The sequence below is a fragment of the Cebus imitator genome, unplaced genomic scaffold, assembly GCF_001604975.1.
Source record: "Cebus imitator isolate Cc_AM_T3 unplaced genomic scaffold, Cebus_imitator-1.0 Scaffold72, whole genome shotgun sequence".
Classification (NCBI taxonomy): domain Eukaryota; kingdom Metazoa; phylum Chordata; class Mammalia; order Primates; family Cebidae; genus Cebus; species Cebus imitator.
In genome coordinates, this window is record NW_016107387.1 from 6,307,860 (window position 1) to 6,323,628 (window position 15,769).

The 15,769-nt window shown below is 52.1% G+C and overlaps 3 protein-coding genes across 6 annotated transcripts in view; 2 read left to right on the forward strand and 1 right to left on the reverse strand.

Annotated features, from left to right (window-relative positions):
• Positions 1-1,843, reverse strand: part of CNTROB (centrobin, centriole duplication and spindle assembly protein) — a 15,807-nt gene extending 13,964 nt beyond the window's left edge. For 2 of the 4 annotated variants that reach the window (XM_017531543.2, XM_017531541.2), the window contains exon 1: positions 626-1,843. In XM_017531543.2, the coding sequence (XP_017387032.1) occupies positions 626-895 (270 nt within the window). In that variant the 5' untranslated portion in view covers positions 896-1,843. The remainder of the gene's footprint in view (positions 1-625) is intronic. The other 2 variants (XM_017531542.2, XM_037739629.1) reach the window with 2 other exon arrangements.
• Positions 1,844-1,908: 65 nt separating this feature from the next.
• Positions 1,909-3,597, forward strand: TRAPPC1 (trafficking protein particle complex 1). Its single transcript, XM_017531547.2, has 5 exons — positions 1,909-2,027; positions 2,138-2,236; positions 2,362-2,432; positions 2,784-2,922; positions 3,196-3,597. Exons 2-5 carry the CDS (start codon positions 2,138-2,140, stop codon positions 3,322-3,324), a joined length of 438 nt encoding a protein of 145 aa, XP_017387036.1. The 5' UTR covers positions 1,909-2,027; the 3' UTR covers positions 3,325-3,597.
• A 484-nt stretch (positions 3,598-4,081) lies between these two features.
• Positions 4,082-12,744, forward strand: KCNAB3 (potassium voltage-gated channel subfamily A regulatory beta subunit 3). Its single transcript, XM_017531545.2, has 14 exons — positions 4,082-4,772; positions 6,450-6,493; positions 6,581-6,618; positions 6,856-6,935; positions 8,189-8,233; positions 8,316-8,360; positions 8,560-8,603; positions 9,090-9,176; positions 9,768-9,853; positions 10,002-10,122; positions 10,206-10,300; positions 10,438-10,558; positions 10,724-10,812; positions 11,094-12,744. Exons 1-14 carry the CDS (start codon positions 4,531-4,533, stop codon positions 11,169-11,171), a joined length of 1,215 nt encoding a protein of 404 aa, XP_017387034.1. The 5' UTR covers positions 4,082-4,530; the 3' UTR covers positions 11,172-12,744.
• Positions 12,745-15,769: the final 3,025 nt, after the last annotated feature.

A 15,769-nucleotide genomic window follows, 5' to 3' on the forward strand; every position in this document is an offset into this window, starting at 1 on the left:
AAAAAAAAAAAAAAAAAAGGAACCTTACCCATTCCCAGTGCACAGAGAATAGCTCACCAACCTACCCCATAGGTTTGCTCTATCTACTTGGAGCAGAGATGTCTCTCACAAAAGACACTAGGAAGTTTCATAATTTTCAAATTATGGTGTCCCAGGTCACTCCCTCCCTCATTAGCATGACTGCCTATATAGTTAAAAGGAATATGAAGGGGCTGAGGGCGGTGGCTCATGCTTGTAATCCCAGCACTTTGGGGGGCCAAGGCAGGCAGATCACAAGGTCTGGAGTTCGAGACCAGCCTGATCAATATGGTGAAACATCATCTCTACTAAAAATACACAAATTAGCCGGGCATGGGGGCTCGCACCTTTAGTCCCATCTGCTCAAGAGGCTGAGGCAGGAGAATCACTTGAACTCGGGAGACAGAGATTGCAGTGAGCCTAGATCACACCACTGCACTCCAGCCTGGGCGACAGAGTGAGACTCTGTCTCAAAAAAAAAAAAAAAGAAATCCAACATTAAGAGTTCAAATCTCATTAAAGCTTTTTCTTTTTTTTAAACCAACCCCAATCCTAAGCCTCTCTGGTATCTAGTGCTCCAGTGGTCCCCAAGACACACTTCCCTCACCTTTTTCTTTAAGTTGTTTTCCAATCCGACTGACAAGCTTCGACTCAATTCTTGGGCTAAGCCGTCTAACGCCTCACGAGGTGGGGAAGTGGAGGGTAAATACAGCTGGGCTCGGGCTGTGGCCTCCGCCTGGCGGCTGAGGCGCAAAGAAGCATAGAGCTGGGAAGTCACTTCGGAGGACACTTGGTCGAGCCCAGGGGGTTCTGATGAATCACTCAGGAGATCCTCCGCCCCGAGGGGTGAACTGGTGCTGGCAGCTGATGTTGCCATGAACACAGGGAAGAGACGACCGGAGATAGCAGAGAGCTGGGAGCTTCTGCTTTAGCAAAGTCCAGGAGGAAAAGTTCACGGAGAAAGATTTGGGAGAAGGGAGGAAGACTCCACGCCAAGGATCCTTGGTGAATTAAGGGTATCGAGGCTTTCTGGTTGGAGGAAAGGTTTCCACCAGCTCCAGGGGCCATGGGACTGGGCCAAAGCATCCCTTTCCCCAGCTCCTGGGAATAGTGTTAAGAGGGTGTGGCGCAGAGGGGGTGCGGACAGACGACCTACTGCGGGACAACGGCACTGCTGAAGCTCCTCTTCCCAACTACGAGTGCTGGAAGCTGCAGATCAACTCCGGCATAGGCTATCCCCGGTCAACTGAGCTCTTAAGTTCTCACACCCAAAACGTCCCAAAGGAAACGGACCCAAATCCCCTAGGGGCCCAATTTCTGTCCCGCTGCCCTATTTGTCCCTCAGCTGGCTCCAATCTCAAGAGAGGTAGGAACCTCAGGCTCCCCTACCCCTTCACCCGTTTTACCCAGGGTCAGCTCCCTTGTACTTTCCTTCCGACCCCTCCTAGCAAGAAAGCCATAGCAAGCTTCGCTCCCTAGACTCTCTCCCTCCCGATCACCCCAAAAGAAATCTTGTGAACACTGAGTCACGCCCTCAGTCGTCTTTAAAAACCACGCTGCCCTCAAACCTAGCCTGAGATCCTCTGCCCCGACGACCACCTGGTCCCGACTGCTCTCCACACTTCCAGTTCTCAGCCCCCAATTTGCCAAAGTGGGGAGCAAGCGATTGGCCTCCTCCCCTGGGATCCCCCGTCTCGCGCCTCCCTCTAAGCTCAAAACCGTTGGCAGCCTCCCGCCCACCGTCCACGGCCCCGCCTCTCTCGCCCCGATGACGTCACCCGCCCGCGAGACCACGCTTGCAGACGCTCATAACACTTCGGTACCCCGAGAGCCTGGCCGCGCCTGCGCGGCTCCGGTGGCCACAGATTGGCCGAAGGAGAGAGGCGGAGTCTGACGAGTGGCACTGGGGCGGAGTTAATGCCCAGCAGGGGCTGGGTGAGACCCCCCCCGCGGGGCGGAGCGCGGCGGAAACCGGAAGTAACTCCTGACGGACACTCAGAGCAGTTCCGGTGAGTCCGAGGGTTGGGTACCCACCTTGTTGGAGGGCTGTGGGTCCGGAAACCTGAGCCCACGGAGTGGGGACAGTCCCGGAGCGAGGCTCACACTCCCTGCCCTGCAGATGACTGTCCACAACCTGTACCTGTTTGACCGGAATGGAGTGTGTCTGCACTACAGCGAATGGCACCGCAAGAAGCAAGCAGGGATTCCCAAGGAGGAGGTGACTTCTCAGCTCCAAACACCTGTAGTCCCAACCTAACCCCTCTTCTCCAAACCCCAGCTCGTTCCCACCCCGACCCCGTCTCCTGCAACAACCGAGAGCTAACTCTGCCCTTCCCCCTCCAGGAGTACAAGCTGATGTACGGGATGCTCTTCTCTATCCGCTCCTTTGTCAGCAAGATGTCCCCGCTAGACATGTATGCCGAGTCAGAAAAGATGTTGGGAGGAGGGCTAGCCTTGGGAATTTGGGGATGGGGGAAACTTTCTGAAGTGGAAGGGGCATTGGCTTCCAGAGGGGGAAAGGGTACTTAGGGAGGCTGAGTCCGTAGCAAGATGCTGGAGCTGGCAGGAGTGGCAGGGGAGGGTCTGAAAGTAGAGAGGTTAGGGGGTGCTAAATTGAGGGGTGAGGATGGGTGATGTCTTTACTCAACCAGGCTTCTACAAAAGATATGGTTAGATGAAGAGGGAGTCGACCTTTGAGGGGATCAGAAGTATCTCTTTGGGAGAGATTTTGCTCCCATTCCTTAACACCCTCCTCATCTCTGCAGGAAGGATGGCTTCTTGGCCTTTCAAACTAGCCGTTACAAACTCCATTACTACGAGACGCCCACTGGGATCAAAGTTGTCATGAATACTGACTTGGGCGTGGGACCCATCCGAGATGTGCTGCATCACATCTACAGTGCGGTCAGTGCCAGCCCCGGGGACCCCCCCCCCAACCCCGAGCTCATCAGAATCCCAAGGATTCTCCTTTATCTTCCCTACCCTAATCCTACTATATGTTTGTTGAATTCGGAGTTTTCTCAGGGGACTTTAGGTTCTTAACTCCCACCACCAGCTTCTTCTCAGAGAGGGCTTGCCTTCCAGCCCTTGTTCCTTGTGCATTCACACACCTCTGAGGTTTGGGGTTGGAAACGAGAAGTATCCAAAGCCCGGCGCTGACATCTTCCCTTTCCGTAGCTGTATGTGGAGCTGGTGGTGAAGAATCCCCTGTGCCCCCTGGGCCAAACTGTGCAAAGTGAACTCTTTCGCTCCCGACTGGACTCCTATGTTCGCTCTCTGCCCTTCTTCTCCGCCCGGGCTGGCTGAAGCAACCTACCTCATGTCTCAGCAGAATTAATATCTGCCTGGGGCCCTTCCGAACCTGTGCCACCTGAGGGCTCCCACTGTAAGCCCCCATCCCCCCGACTGTAAGCCCCCATCCCCTCCACCCAGAATAACAGCCTAAAGGCCTGCCTCGATGCTCTCCTCCTACCAGAATGAAGCCCCCAGAGTTCCTCCACCTTCAAACCAGGCCCTCTCCAGTTTTATCCCCTGCCTGACGCTGTGAGAAGCACAGAATAAACTTTTTGTCACTGTCTGCGGCCTGAGCATGTTGGTTTGAGGGCCCTCTCAGTCTTGCCCCACGAATGAAGGTGGAAAGTAAGACAGACACACCCCGTTGAAGGCTAGGAAGTGGCTTTGTGGATGGGTTTCTCAGCCGTGGCAATATTGATACTTTGGGCTGGATAATTCTTTACTGTGGTGGCTGACCTGTGCTTTGCAAGATTTTAGGAGTATCCCTGGCCACCACTCACTAGATGGTGATAGTACGTCCCTCTGCATCCCCAAGTGTGAAATAAAAAATGTCTCCAAACCTTGCCAAAATTCCCCTGGGAGACAGTCCCTCCCGATTGAGAACCACTGGGCCAGGGGAAGCCTGACAGGCCTTGTGTCCCAGAGGGTGCAGGAGCCACCCTTCTGGATTCCGCTCAGAAAATATTCAAGCTGCGGAGCCTTCGGCAGGCGGGGCTTATGCAGATGAGCGGCAGTTTTGGCGGGGAGGCGGGCGGCTCTATGCAGATGAGGAGGCGGTGCCTGCATGCTGATGAGCTGGGCCCGCTGCCGACGCTGCTGGGAGCCCAGCGGGTCCCGCTGCGGTTTGCGCTGAAGTGTCATCTCTCTCCCTTCTCTCTTCCCCTTGGGTCCTTATCCTCCGAAACCTCTACCTCATCCTCGACCTTTACCCTCATCCATTTCCCCCTCCTACTCCTTGCACCTGTGTCCCCTGTAACAGTATCTCCACTCCTGGCGCCCCCCTACCCCGCATTTTTCCCCTCCCGCCGCCAACCTCGCGACCTCCAGCAGCCCGCCCCCGCGGGCCCGATCCTGCCTGGCAGCTCCCGCTGCAGCCTCCTCAGCCTTCCCGCTCTGGCGGGGCTCGCCCAACTACGCCCCGGGTAGTCCGCGCTTGGGCTTCCCTGCTGCCCCCCTCCCGTCCCCTCGGAGCCCCCTCCCCCGCCCCGGCCAGCCGGCATGCAGGTGTCTATCGCGTGTACCGAGCAGAACCTTCGCAGCCGGAGCAGTGAGGACCGTCTGTGTGGACCCCGGCCGGGCCCTGGGGGCGGTAATGGCGGGCCGGCCGGCGGGGGGCATGGGAATCCTCCAGGGGGTGGAGGGTCTGGCCCCAAAGCCCGAGCTGCACTGGTTCCCAGACCCCCAGCGCCCGCTGGGGCCCTCCGAGAGAGCACCGGCCGAGGCACTGGCATGAAATACAGGTATGGGGGTGGCCGGGCAGCCCACCCCTTCCGCTTTCCTTTCGGGACCCCTGAGGCTTCTTGAGATGGCCGCCAAGACCCCTTCAAACTTCACTAAGTAGGTCTCCCTTCTTTCCATCTCTTCCCGTCTCTGGCACTCCTTCACTTTTTCCCTCTTCTGGTCTCCGTCGATACCCCTGACTAGGAGAGAATCAAGTTTACCAAGGTTGACAGGGTCCTGTCAGACCCAGGGGATGCCCCTGAGCTTCCCTCCTTACCCCTGGGAAGGTCAGGGATGCACAGATCTCCATGCTACACGGATCTCCAGGCTGCACCCCTCTCCAATGGCATGTCCTTGGGTCTGTGTCCTGGGGAGTGGAGGGAGGGAATTGGCTTCTCTCTCTTGCCGGCTCAGGGTGCATGACCCAGATACTGCCCCCGCCTGCCCCAAGGGCTAGGTCTCCTGTGACCTTTCTTGGGCGCAAGGAGAATGGGGCCCATGGGAAGGATGGACCACATTTTTCGTCTCCATGCTGAGGGACAGGATCTGGGTAGACTGAAATGTAACCGACTTTATCTCAGGGGACTGTCAGGCCAGAGGCTCAGAACTTGAAGTGGGGGGTAGAGGAGGGGCCTGCTTAGAGTGAGCTGAGGTCACTGATCTGACCTGCTTTGTCACCTGAGGAATCTGATCCCCTCTATATGGTGGCCCTGATTGGCAAGCTGAGCTGACATCTGAGTTAGGGGCTTTGGGAAGAGGAGGGGGCTTTGGGAGGAGGAGGGTCTCATTGGTTCAGAGACAGTCTTCACAAGCTAACAGGAACAGAGGGAGTGGAGAGGGAGAACCAGGCTTTCCGGTCTTCCCCCTCCTCCCAGGTCCCCAGTCTGCCTTTCTTCCAGGCCCATCTGCCTCGCCTAGCCAGGGACCCTTGCCTGTCTGAATGCCTGAGCTTGACTTGGTTTACCTCTTCCAACCTGGTGTCTGCCATTTGGCACAGCACTCTGCCTGAGGGCCTGGTCTCACAAACTTACCACAATCAACCAACCACATTCCTCCCAGACCCTCGCTGCACACATCCCAGAGATGACTCAAACACAGACAAGACCCCAGAAAGAAAAATCAGACACACATCTTCAATGTGATAAGAGGCATGGTCAGGCATGATGGATCATGCCTGTAATCCCAGCACTTTGGGGGGCTGAGACAGGTGGATCACAAGGTCAGGAGATTGAGACCAACATGGCCAATATGGTGAAACCCCATCTCTACTAAAAATACAAAAATTAGCTGGGCATGGTGGCACGCACCTGTAGTCCAAGCTACTCGGGAGGCTGAGGCAGGAGAATCGCTTGAACCCAGGAGGCGAGGGCTATAGTGAGCTGAGATCGTGCCACTACACTCCAGCCTGGGCGACAGAGCGAGATTCCGTCTCAAAAAAAAAAAAAAAAAAGAATGGAGACACTGGACAGTGGCTTCAGAGGAACACTCACTTATTGGTTGACTTGTCCTTTTGACAAAATTCCTAGGGCCTCTGCTCTGGAGATAGCACTTGCCCAATCCTATAGGCCCACTAGGTTTAGTTTCTTTGGACTGAGACACCTGAGGTCTTCTCAGTCTGGAAGAAGAGGAGCTGGGGGCCGATAATCTAGATCCATAATGGAGGTTCAACCCCTTCCCGCTGCTTCTGTATCTTGCAGGAACCTAGGGAAGTCTGGTCTTCGGGTATCCTGTCTTGGCCTGGGTGAGTTAGAATAGGAATTAAGGAAAGGGGGGCATTCTTTCATGGTCTGCTCCTGCAGTTCTCATGTGCCTGGCTTCTCTCTTGCAGGTACCTGGGTTACATTTGGTTCTCAGATCTCAGATGAGGTATAAGTGATGGGAGTTAGAATCAGGGTGGTGGGGGGTGAGGGAACCTGAAAAGGGGAACTGAACCTGGATAGGGGTTTGGACAACAAGCACAGGGAATGATGGATCTGAGGCTGGAGGATGGGGGAAGGGGAGAGAATAGAGAATCCAGGGCTGAGATGTGATGGGTTAGAGTGCAGTGAGGGAGGTAACTGAGGAGCAGTAGTTGATCTTTACCTCTTTCTCTCACTCCTTTAGACAGCGGAGGATGTGCTGACAGTAGCCTATGAGCATGGTGTAAACCTGTTTGACACCGCTGAAGTGTACGCAGCAGGAAAGTAAGGACTGGGGTGAAAGAGCTAAGCTCCATTTGGAAGGCTGAGAGGACGCCAGGGCTTCTCTCCTCATTTTCCCTCTAAAGAACCCTGGGACTTCTGAGAATGTGAAGTTCCAACCCTTTGGGGAAGGCCTCTAAAGGATTGTAGTTGTTACAGTCCCAACATCGGTCCCTCTCTGGCTTAGAAGTCAACAGGCATACTTTGCAGTTATTATTAAATAAAGCCAACAAATGTATCTGAGGCATTAGTTATATGTAACTATTTGAGGATTACAAAGCTGAATTTTCTAACATATCATGCCATAGCACACACTTGTGGCCTCACACTAGTAGAGAGAACCAGGATGACCTGACCCTGTTTCCTCCCCATCTAGCAAACACTTCTGCTCATCCTCCAGACTTGACCCAAGTGTACACTCCTTCAAGAATCCTTTGCCCAGGTCACTTCCCTCCCCCACCATGAGCTCCCAAAGCACTGTGGACTGTCTTCCGACACACAATTCATGGTTTACGTAGCTGTATTAGCTACTGAAGTCAGAGGCTTCCTTCCATGGAATTTGTCTTGCTCTTCCGCAAGTACCCACACAGAGCCTAGCACAGAGCAGGTGCTGCTTCTGGGAAGAATCAACATGTCTCCAAAAGTACACACAGTCTAAGTGGTTAAACAAACAAAAAAAGGTTGATAGGAAAGATTAAACCATGGTAAAACATTTCAGTAACAGTCCACCGTGACAACTTAAGACTTGCCACAAGTTAGCTCATAATTTTATACTACATTGTGTAGCCAGTTCTATGGAAGCTGACAAGAAGGCTGGATCATAGATTGTGGCACTCAGAGAACACGTTATGGATGAGGCAGAATTTGAGCTGAGCTTTGGAGGATGAGTGGAATTTTGCAGAGGCTCAAAGAAGGGGGAAGGCAACCCAGATAGTTGAAGCCAGACAAGGCAGTGTCCTTCCTGGTTCCAGCATAATTGACCCCTCTCCCCTCATCCTATTCTATCTTTTTGGCCCCCACAGCAGGACTTGGTACATAGTTAATGCACAACAGATATTTGTTGAATATATGACGAAGACTATACAATTACACCTCTAGTTCCAGGAGCCCCTCTTATTTTGTCCAGGATGGACCTGTGAGCTGAAATGGACTCCTTGGTTTATATTCTACTTTGCAAAAGAGGAAAAGGTGGGGAGGAGAGGAAGGAATTGATCGGCCTGGGAGGGGTCAGTGAGTCTGCCTTGTCTTTCTTTTAGGGCTGAAAGGACCCTAGGCAACATCCTGAAGAGCAAAGGTTGGAGGTGAGACTGTTTTGGGGGTTGTTGGGGACATGATCACCCCAAAATCCTTTTCTTGCTGGTTCTCCCATTTCTCTTCTTCCAGGAGATCAAGCTATGTCATCACCACCAAGATTTTTTGGGGAGGACAGTAAGTGGCTGCCCCACTGCAACTGGGGAGAATGTGCAAAGGTGTATGGGGTGGGGGTGGGGACAGCTATCCTGCACCTGCTACACCAGGTCCACACCCTGCCCGTGAAGACTCACGGATTCCCATTTCCTTATGGCTCCAAGCCAGCCTGGTCCCTGTCTTTGTCACATCTCATCTTTGACTTAACCTTTTCCTACAGGGCAGAAACCGAGCGAGGTTTGAGCCGCAAGCACATCATTGAGGGTGAGACTTAGGGGCTGGGAACCCAAAGTGAGGAGATATGGAAGCCAGAGGAGTAGGGACCATTCCCTGAACTTCTGGAGGCTTTGAATAGGGATTTAGGTGGCCATGGCAAGGGGGCAAGGTCTGAATTTTTTTGAGATGGAGTTCCGCTTTTGTTGCCCAAGCTGGGGTGCAATGGTGTGATCTCAGCTCACTGCAACCTCTGCCTCCTGGGTTCAAGCAGATTCTGCTGCCTCAGCCTCCTGAGCAGCTGGGATCACAGGCGTGCATCACCATGCCTGGCTAATTTTTTGTATTTTTATTAGAAATGGTATTTTACCATGTTGGCCAGGCTGGTCTTGAACTCCTGAACTCGGGTGATCTGCCCACCTTGGCCTCAAAGTGCTGCGATTACAGGCATGAGCCACCATGCCCAGCAGTCTGAATTCTTAGTACACTGAAGCTGAAGTGCTTATCTTCCTCTTCCTCTCCCCACCCCACCTCCAGGCTTGCGAGGATCCCTGGAACGCCTCCAGCTGGGATACGTGGACATTGTCTTTGCCAATCGCTCAGACCCCAACTGTCCTATGGAGGGTAAAAGCAGCACACCCAACCCTTGCAGTCCTCAAAACAGCACTTCCTTGCTGGGTGCAGTGGCTCATGGCTGTAATCCCAGGACTTTGGGAGGCCAAGGCAGGGGGATCACTTAGGGCCTGGAGTTTTAGAACAGCCTGGGCAACATAGCAAGACCCTGTCTCTACAAAAAATGTTTAAAAATTGGCTGGCTGTGGTGGTGTGTGCCTGTACTCCCAGCTATTCAGGAGGCTGAGGCAGGATGATCATCTGAGCCCAGGAATTTGAAGCCACAGTGAGCTATGACTGCACCACTGCACTACATCCTGAGTGACAGAGTGAGAGCCTGTCTCAAAAAATCTAAAAAACAAAAACTGAGCCCTTCCTCAAACCCTCAGCAGAAAGCCAGCCCCTGCTCAGAAGGCCTCCCAAACTCCACAGTGGAGCCTGAGACTCCAGGATGTGGACAGGAAGGGAGGCAAAGAATAGATATTAACTTTTATGACTCCACAGAGATGCCTGGGTCTTGGTGGGGCAGGTGGCGGTCTGCAAATCTGGAGTGTTAGATTCCAGGGGTCTGACAGTAAGGCGTTCCCTCTCCTGTGTGCCTAGAGATTGTGCGAGCCATGACCTATGTCATCAACCAGGGCCTGGCCCTATACTGGGGGACATCCCGATGGGGGGCTGCAGAAATCATGGTGAGTGTGTGACCCCACTTTGCCCCTGTCCCACAACTGGTTCCCACTTTTCACATGGTTACTTCAGAGCCCACTGCCTGGGGGAGGAGGCAGAGAAGAAAATGGAAGTCATGCTCTGACCCCTATCTTTTCCCCAACTCCAACCCAGGAGGCCTACTCCATGGCCAGACAGTTCAATCTGATTCCTCCAGTTTGTGAACAAGCTGAGCACCATCTGTTTCAGAGGGAGAAGGTGGAGATGCAGCTGCCAGAGCTCTACCACAAGATTGGTTTGCAGCCCCTCATCCCTGACTTTACCTTAGCTTCATCCATGGCTAGGGCCTTTTCCTGACACCCAGTGTTCTTCTCTTAGGAGTTGGATCAGTCACCTGGTACCCTCTAGCCTGTGGTCTCATTACTAGCAAGTATGATGGGCGAGTCCCAGATACCTGCAGGGCCAACATCAAGGTGAGATCTGGGGGCTCTGGGTGGCAGGACTGGGTTATGTGGGCTGCTTTGCAGGGAGTTACGGGGGGCAGGCTGCTGTGTGAGTGTGGAGGTGGTGGGGATGGTGGGGTCTTCTGCTCATTCTCCTTGGCCTCCAGGGCTACCAGTGGCTCAAGGACAAAGTGCAGAGTGAAGACGGCAAGAAGCAACAAGCCAAAGTCATGGACCTTCTCCCCATGGCTCACCAGCTGGGCTGCACTGTGGCCCAGCTTGCCATTGGTAAGACACTGTACCTGCAGGGGTCCTGTCTCCTCCTGACATGCTCCCAAGCCCATCCTAAAATTGGTTTGTCCCTAGGGAGGACCCTTGTCTTCAAAGACACTTCTGAAATCTGTGTGGTCACTGTTCCCCATCAGTTCTCTTTTTTTCCTCCTCTGGCCCCAGCATGGTGTCTCCGCAGTGAGGGTGTCAGCTCTGTCTTGCTGGGGGTGTCGAGTGCGGAACAGTTGATAGAACACCTGGGCGCTCTACAGGTGAGTTGGAGACTTAGAGGCAGAGCCTATCTCTATTCCCTTCCCCAGGAGTCAAAGCGATGCCATCCAACCCAGGATGGCCCTGTAAGGTCACCCACTGCAAAGTCCTCACTTTTCAGGTGAGAGGTCCCAGGGCCGCAAGGCGAGGCACGGACACAGCTGCGATTCTTGCCTGGCCACTTGACCCCACTGTGGTGCTTCCCCGGGTCCTGCAACCCCATGCTCTTCCTCAGTGACCCAGAATGGGCTGCCGTCACCACCACCCCATTCTCCTCCACCAGGTGCTGAGCCAGCTGACCCCGCAGACGGTCATGGAAATAGACGGGCTCCTGGGGAACAAGCCGCATTCCAAGAAGTAGTCCGTCAGGGGCGCAGGTACCCATCCCGGCGCCACTGCACCCGCCGAGGACCTGCTTCCCGTAGCCGCCTCTCCCGCTCTGGATCCCTCCATGCAGAGGCTGGAGCCAGGGTAGCCCCGCCTACCAACGAGTCCCGGCTTCGAGTAGTGATACGCATGAACAAAGCCATATCCTTCCGCAGTGGGGCGCAGAGAGAAAGTAGTACGCCCGCCCCCGCTGTGTCCTTCTAGGCCTTCTTGCAAATCTCCGGCATGAGCTACTAGCCGTCGGCTCTCTGCCACTTGGTCTCGCCCCTTCTCTCTTCCCCCTATTCCCGAGGCCCAGAAAAAAAAACAAAAACAAAAACCCAGCACATACAAGAAACAAGCAGAGTACCTCAAAAGGGGCCCTTGAAATGTCATCAAAGGGTAATAACCTAGTGAGTGAGTTGTAATGTCATCTGGGACGTAGGAAATGGGGCTCTTAGGGTATTCAGTACAAAGGAAGCCAGGCTGGTCCTGGCAGGATGTAAATGATCATCTTTGGGAAACTAGGACCCTGCCTCCCAGCCCAGAGGTGGAGGAGGGTGGTCAGGGTGGGAGCTACAGTGACACAGCACTGACAAAGGTAGAGAGAAATTTAATAGCACATCTACACTGCAGTCTGGTGAAGTGGCCAGGGTGGCCCTTGGAAAACAGTTGGCTGTTTTTGCAGGAATTAGTGACAGCCTTTTGGTCACGGGCAGAGACAAGGGGCTGACATAAAAGGTCTGGGTACAGACTTTTGAGCCTTGAGCAGGACCTCCTACCTGGCAGCGGAGAACTGCAGTCTTCCTCCTGGCAATAACCCTAAAGCAATAATGACGGCCCCTCCTCTGTAAGACTTCCCAGGGAACTGTAAATAAACCTCAGCTTGATTCTCACAGTGTCTGAAGTTGCAGGGAGTTGGAAGGCTAGGGTCACAGTCTCACCTGTCTGGCCGTCTGGCGCCCTAACATTAGAAAGTTCCTAGCACTAACTTTGTCTCCATTGCCCATTCACCTTGGTGACCCAGGCATCAGGCTCCTAGTCACTTTTCTCATCAAGGACCAAGGCACCAGATACCCTGGGCCTCAGTTTTCTTCGTTCAGTTTACCACATTCCTTAGAACCCAGAAATCTGGTTTCATAATTTTGTTCCTTCTCTTTCTATGAAAGACCTAGCTATCTGCCCTTGTTTTGTTTGTTTGTATTTAAAGTGATATTAGCCATACTTCTTTCTTGTACCTCTCATTTCTCTCTCACTGATACCCACACGTATGCCAAGGAACTTGTGGCTGAGTGGGAAATGCTATTCTGAGGTTGAGGCTTTATGATTTGGTGGACAGGTAAAGTGAAGAATGGTCTGAGGTTGAGGGAATAGAGAGAAGAAAAGATGTTATCATTTCATTGGGACAGAACTGGGTGGAAAGTTACAACCTTAAAGGTCACAAGACAGAGGAAGATGAGCTCTGCCTTCCATAAATAGAACCTCCCCATCTCCCTTCTACCCATCCTCATCCTGCCTTGATCCAAAAACTGGGCGAGCAGAGTAAAACCAATTTCCAAAAGAAAAAAGTCAGCAGAATGCCATTTACTGGATTAGCAGCCAACCGCATCAACCAATTAATACTTACATCCACCCCCATCATCTCCCACTCATTTTGCAAGACTGTGGAGGAAACAAGGAAGTAAAATGTATGACTAAACTATGATTAGTTATTCTGTAACAAACATACAAGAATTAATCAATCCCAAATAGTATTCCCCTTAAATAGTTATCTTAGAGGGCTATGCAGGTATTTTAATGAAGCCTGCTCCTTTGCTGAAAAACACTACTCCTAGAATTACCTTCAGAGGCAGTTTGGAAACCCCTTGATTTAACAACAACAACAACAACAAAACCTTCCTTTAGTGTCACACCTCCTTTGTATGTAGACATTTGCCATATTTATCGCTCACATCATTCATTAATTTAGCAAGTATTTGTTTATTCAGTCCTATTATGGTGTGGCCCAGGGTTATAAGGGTGAACAAAACCAAACTCTCAACAACCTTCATACATCTTGCTGAGGGGAGAGACAATCACAGAACCGCCAAATAAATACAAACTTCAGTTGTCCAAAGTCCAGAGGAAAGCACATGGTGTTACCGAGTCTACAGTGGTTATCTGACATGGTGAGGCTGCACTGAGTGCTGAGGGATGAATAGATGTTAACAGGGGTTAAGCAAGAGGGTTAAGAGCATAGGAAGGCCTGTGGCAGAAAGGAACATACAAGCCAAAAGTCCCCAAAGCCAGAGTGTCTAGAGAGGAATGAAACAGAAAGTGAGACATGGGTAATGGCCGGCCCCAGTGACTCACACTTGTAATGCCAGCACTTTGGGAGGCCGAGGTGGGTGGATGACTTGAGGTCAGGAGTTTGAGACCAGCCTGGCCAACATGGCGAAAACCCGTCTCTAATAAAAATAAAAAAAAAAAAAAAAAATTAGCTGGGCGTGGTGATGCCCACCTGTAGTCCTAGCTACTCAGGAGGCTGAGGCAGGAGAATCACTTGAGCCCGGGAGGTGGAGGTTGCAGTGAGCCAAGATTGTGCCACTGCATTCCAGCCTGGGCAACAGAGAAAGACTGTCTCAAAAAAAAGAAAGGAAGGAAAGGGAAGGGAGGGAGGAAGGAAGGAGAAAAAGAGAAAGAAAGAAAAGAAAGGGGGAGGAAGAAAGACAGACAGACATGGGTAAGTTCAGAACATACAGGGGCTTACAGGGTACCTTACAATGTTATATTTATCTAGGCCGGGTGCAGTGGCTCATGCCTGTAATCCCAGCACTTTGGGAGGCCGAAGCAGGTGGATCACATGAGCCCAGGGGTTCAAGACCAGCCTGGGCAACATGGGGAGACCACATCTCTACAAAAATACAAGAATTGGTCGGGCATGGTGGCTCACACCTGTAGTCCCAGCTACTTGAAGGCTGAGGTGGGCAGATGGCTTGAGTCTGGGAGACTGAGGCTGCGGTGAGCAAGATCATGCCACTACACTCCAGCCTGAGCATCAGAGCAAGACCCTGTCTCAAAAAATATTATATTTATCATACTAGGAAAAAACGGTAGGAATCCCTCTATATCAGTTATCTATTGATACACAACAAATCACCACCAAAGTTAGTGGCCTGAGATAACTTTTTATTTATTTTCTTTTTTTTTCCCTTTTCCTCTTTTTGTTTTTTCATGTAACAAGAACCTGGTTTTAGCTGTTTTTTATTTTTAAGAGATGGGGTCTCACTCTGTCACCCAGGCTGAAGTGCACTGATGCGATCACTGCTCAGCGCAGCTTCGATGTCCTAAGGCTCAAGTGATCCACCCACCTCAGCCTACTGAGTAGCTGGGACAATGTGCGCCACTGTGTCTGGCTTGTTTTGTTTTTTTTTTTTTTGTAGCAATAGGTTCTTACCATGATGCCCAGGCTGATCTCAAGCACCTTGGCCTCCCAAAGTGCTAGTTTTACAGGTGTGAGCCACCACACTCAGCAGAAATAACTTTTTAAAACTGGTCTTTTTCACGATTCTGTGGGCTGGCTGGGAGTTCCTTTGCCATTTTCACCTAGGCTCACTCACATGGCTGCACTCAAACGATTCCCAGCACTCAAACAGCAGGACAGCTGAGCAGGAAGATACATAATGGCCTTACCAGCAGGTATGGCTGGCACTCCTCCATGTAGCCTCATCCTTACATGGTGGTCTCAGGGCAGTGTTCCAAGGGGACAAGGGCAGAAGCTACAAGGCCTCTGAAGGACTAGGTTCCAGAACTCACACATCACTTCTGCCACATCTGTTGTTCAAAGCTATTTACAAGGTCAGCCCAGATTCAAGGGACAGAGAAGGAGACCCCAGTTCTGATGTGAGAAGCAGCAAAGTCACATTGCAAAGGAATTTGGGGCCACGATTAAGCCACCACATTAAAAGTTTTTTTGTTTGTTTTTGAGATTGAGTCTTGCCCTGTCGCCCAGGCTGGAGTACAGTGGCATGACCTCAGCTCACTCCAACCTCTGCCTCCCCAGTTCAAGGGATTCTCCTGCCTCAGCCTCCCTAGTAGCTCGGATTACAGGTGCCCACTACCATGCCCGGCTAATTTTTGAATTTTTGTATTTTTAGTAGAGACGGGGTTTCACCATGTTGGCCAGGCTGGTCTGAAACTCCTGACCTCAGGTGATCTGCTAGCCTTGGCCTCCCAAAGTGCTGGGATTATAGGCATGAGCCACCACACCCCGCCTAAAAGACTTTAAACAAGAATGGAAGGAGTGGGTGGTAGGACATGATTGGGTTTGAAATTTGGAAAGATTACTGTAAATACAGAGAGAAGCCTGCAGAAGGCCAGAGTGCCCATGGGGATTGGTTAGGAGGCTCCTGCTAGAGCCTAAGCAAGAGACGGTGGCAGCTTGGACTAGGGTGGTATGGTGGAGGTGGAGAGAAATAAGTGATTAGAGAGATATTTAAGAGGCAAAATAGCCGGGCGCGGTGGCTCAAGCCTGTAATCCCAGCACTTTGGGAGGCCGAGGCGGGTGGATCACGAGGTCAAGAGATCGAGACCATCCTGGTCAACATGGTGAAA

Bases quoted from the DNA above. Each gene is read 5' to 3' on its own strand.
- KCNAB3 (XM_017531545.2), top strand. From the start codon at position 4,531: ATGCAGGTGTCTATCGCGTGTACCGAGCAGAACCTTCGCAGCCGGAGC. The intron at 4,773-6,449 runs GTATGGGGGTGG...TGTATCTTGCAG, and splicing joins GGCACTGGCATGAAATACAG to GAACCTAGGGAAGTCTGGTC. The intron at 10,559-10,723 runs GTAAGACACTGT...CTCTGGCCCCAG, and splicing joins TGTGGCCCAGCTTGCCATTG to CATGGTGTCTCCGCAGTGAG.
- TRAPPC1 (XM_017531547.2), top strand. From the start codon at position 2,138: ATGACTGTCCACAACCTGTACCTGTTTGACCGGAATGGAGTGTGTCTG. The intron at 2,237-2,361 runs GTGACTTCTCAG...TTCCCCCTCCAG, and splicing joins CAGGGATTCCCAAGGAGGAG to GAGTACAAGCTGATGTACGG. The intron at 2,433-2,783 runs GTATGCCGAGTC...TCATCTCTGCAG, and splicing joins AAGATGTCCCCGCTAGACAT to GAAGGATGGCTTCTTGGCCT.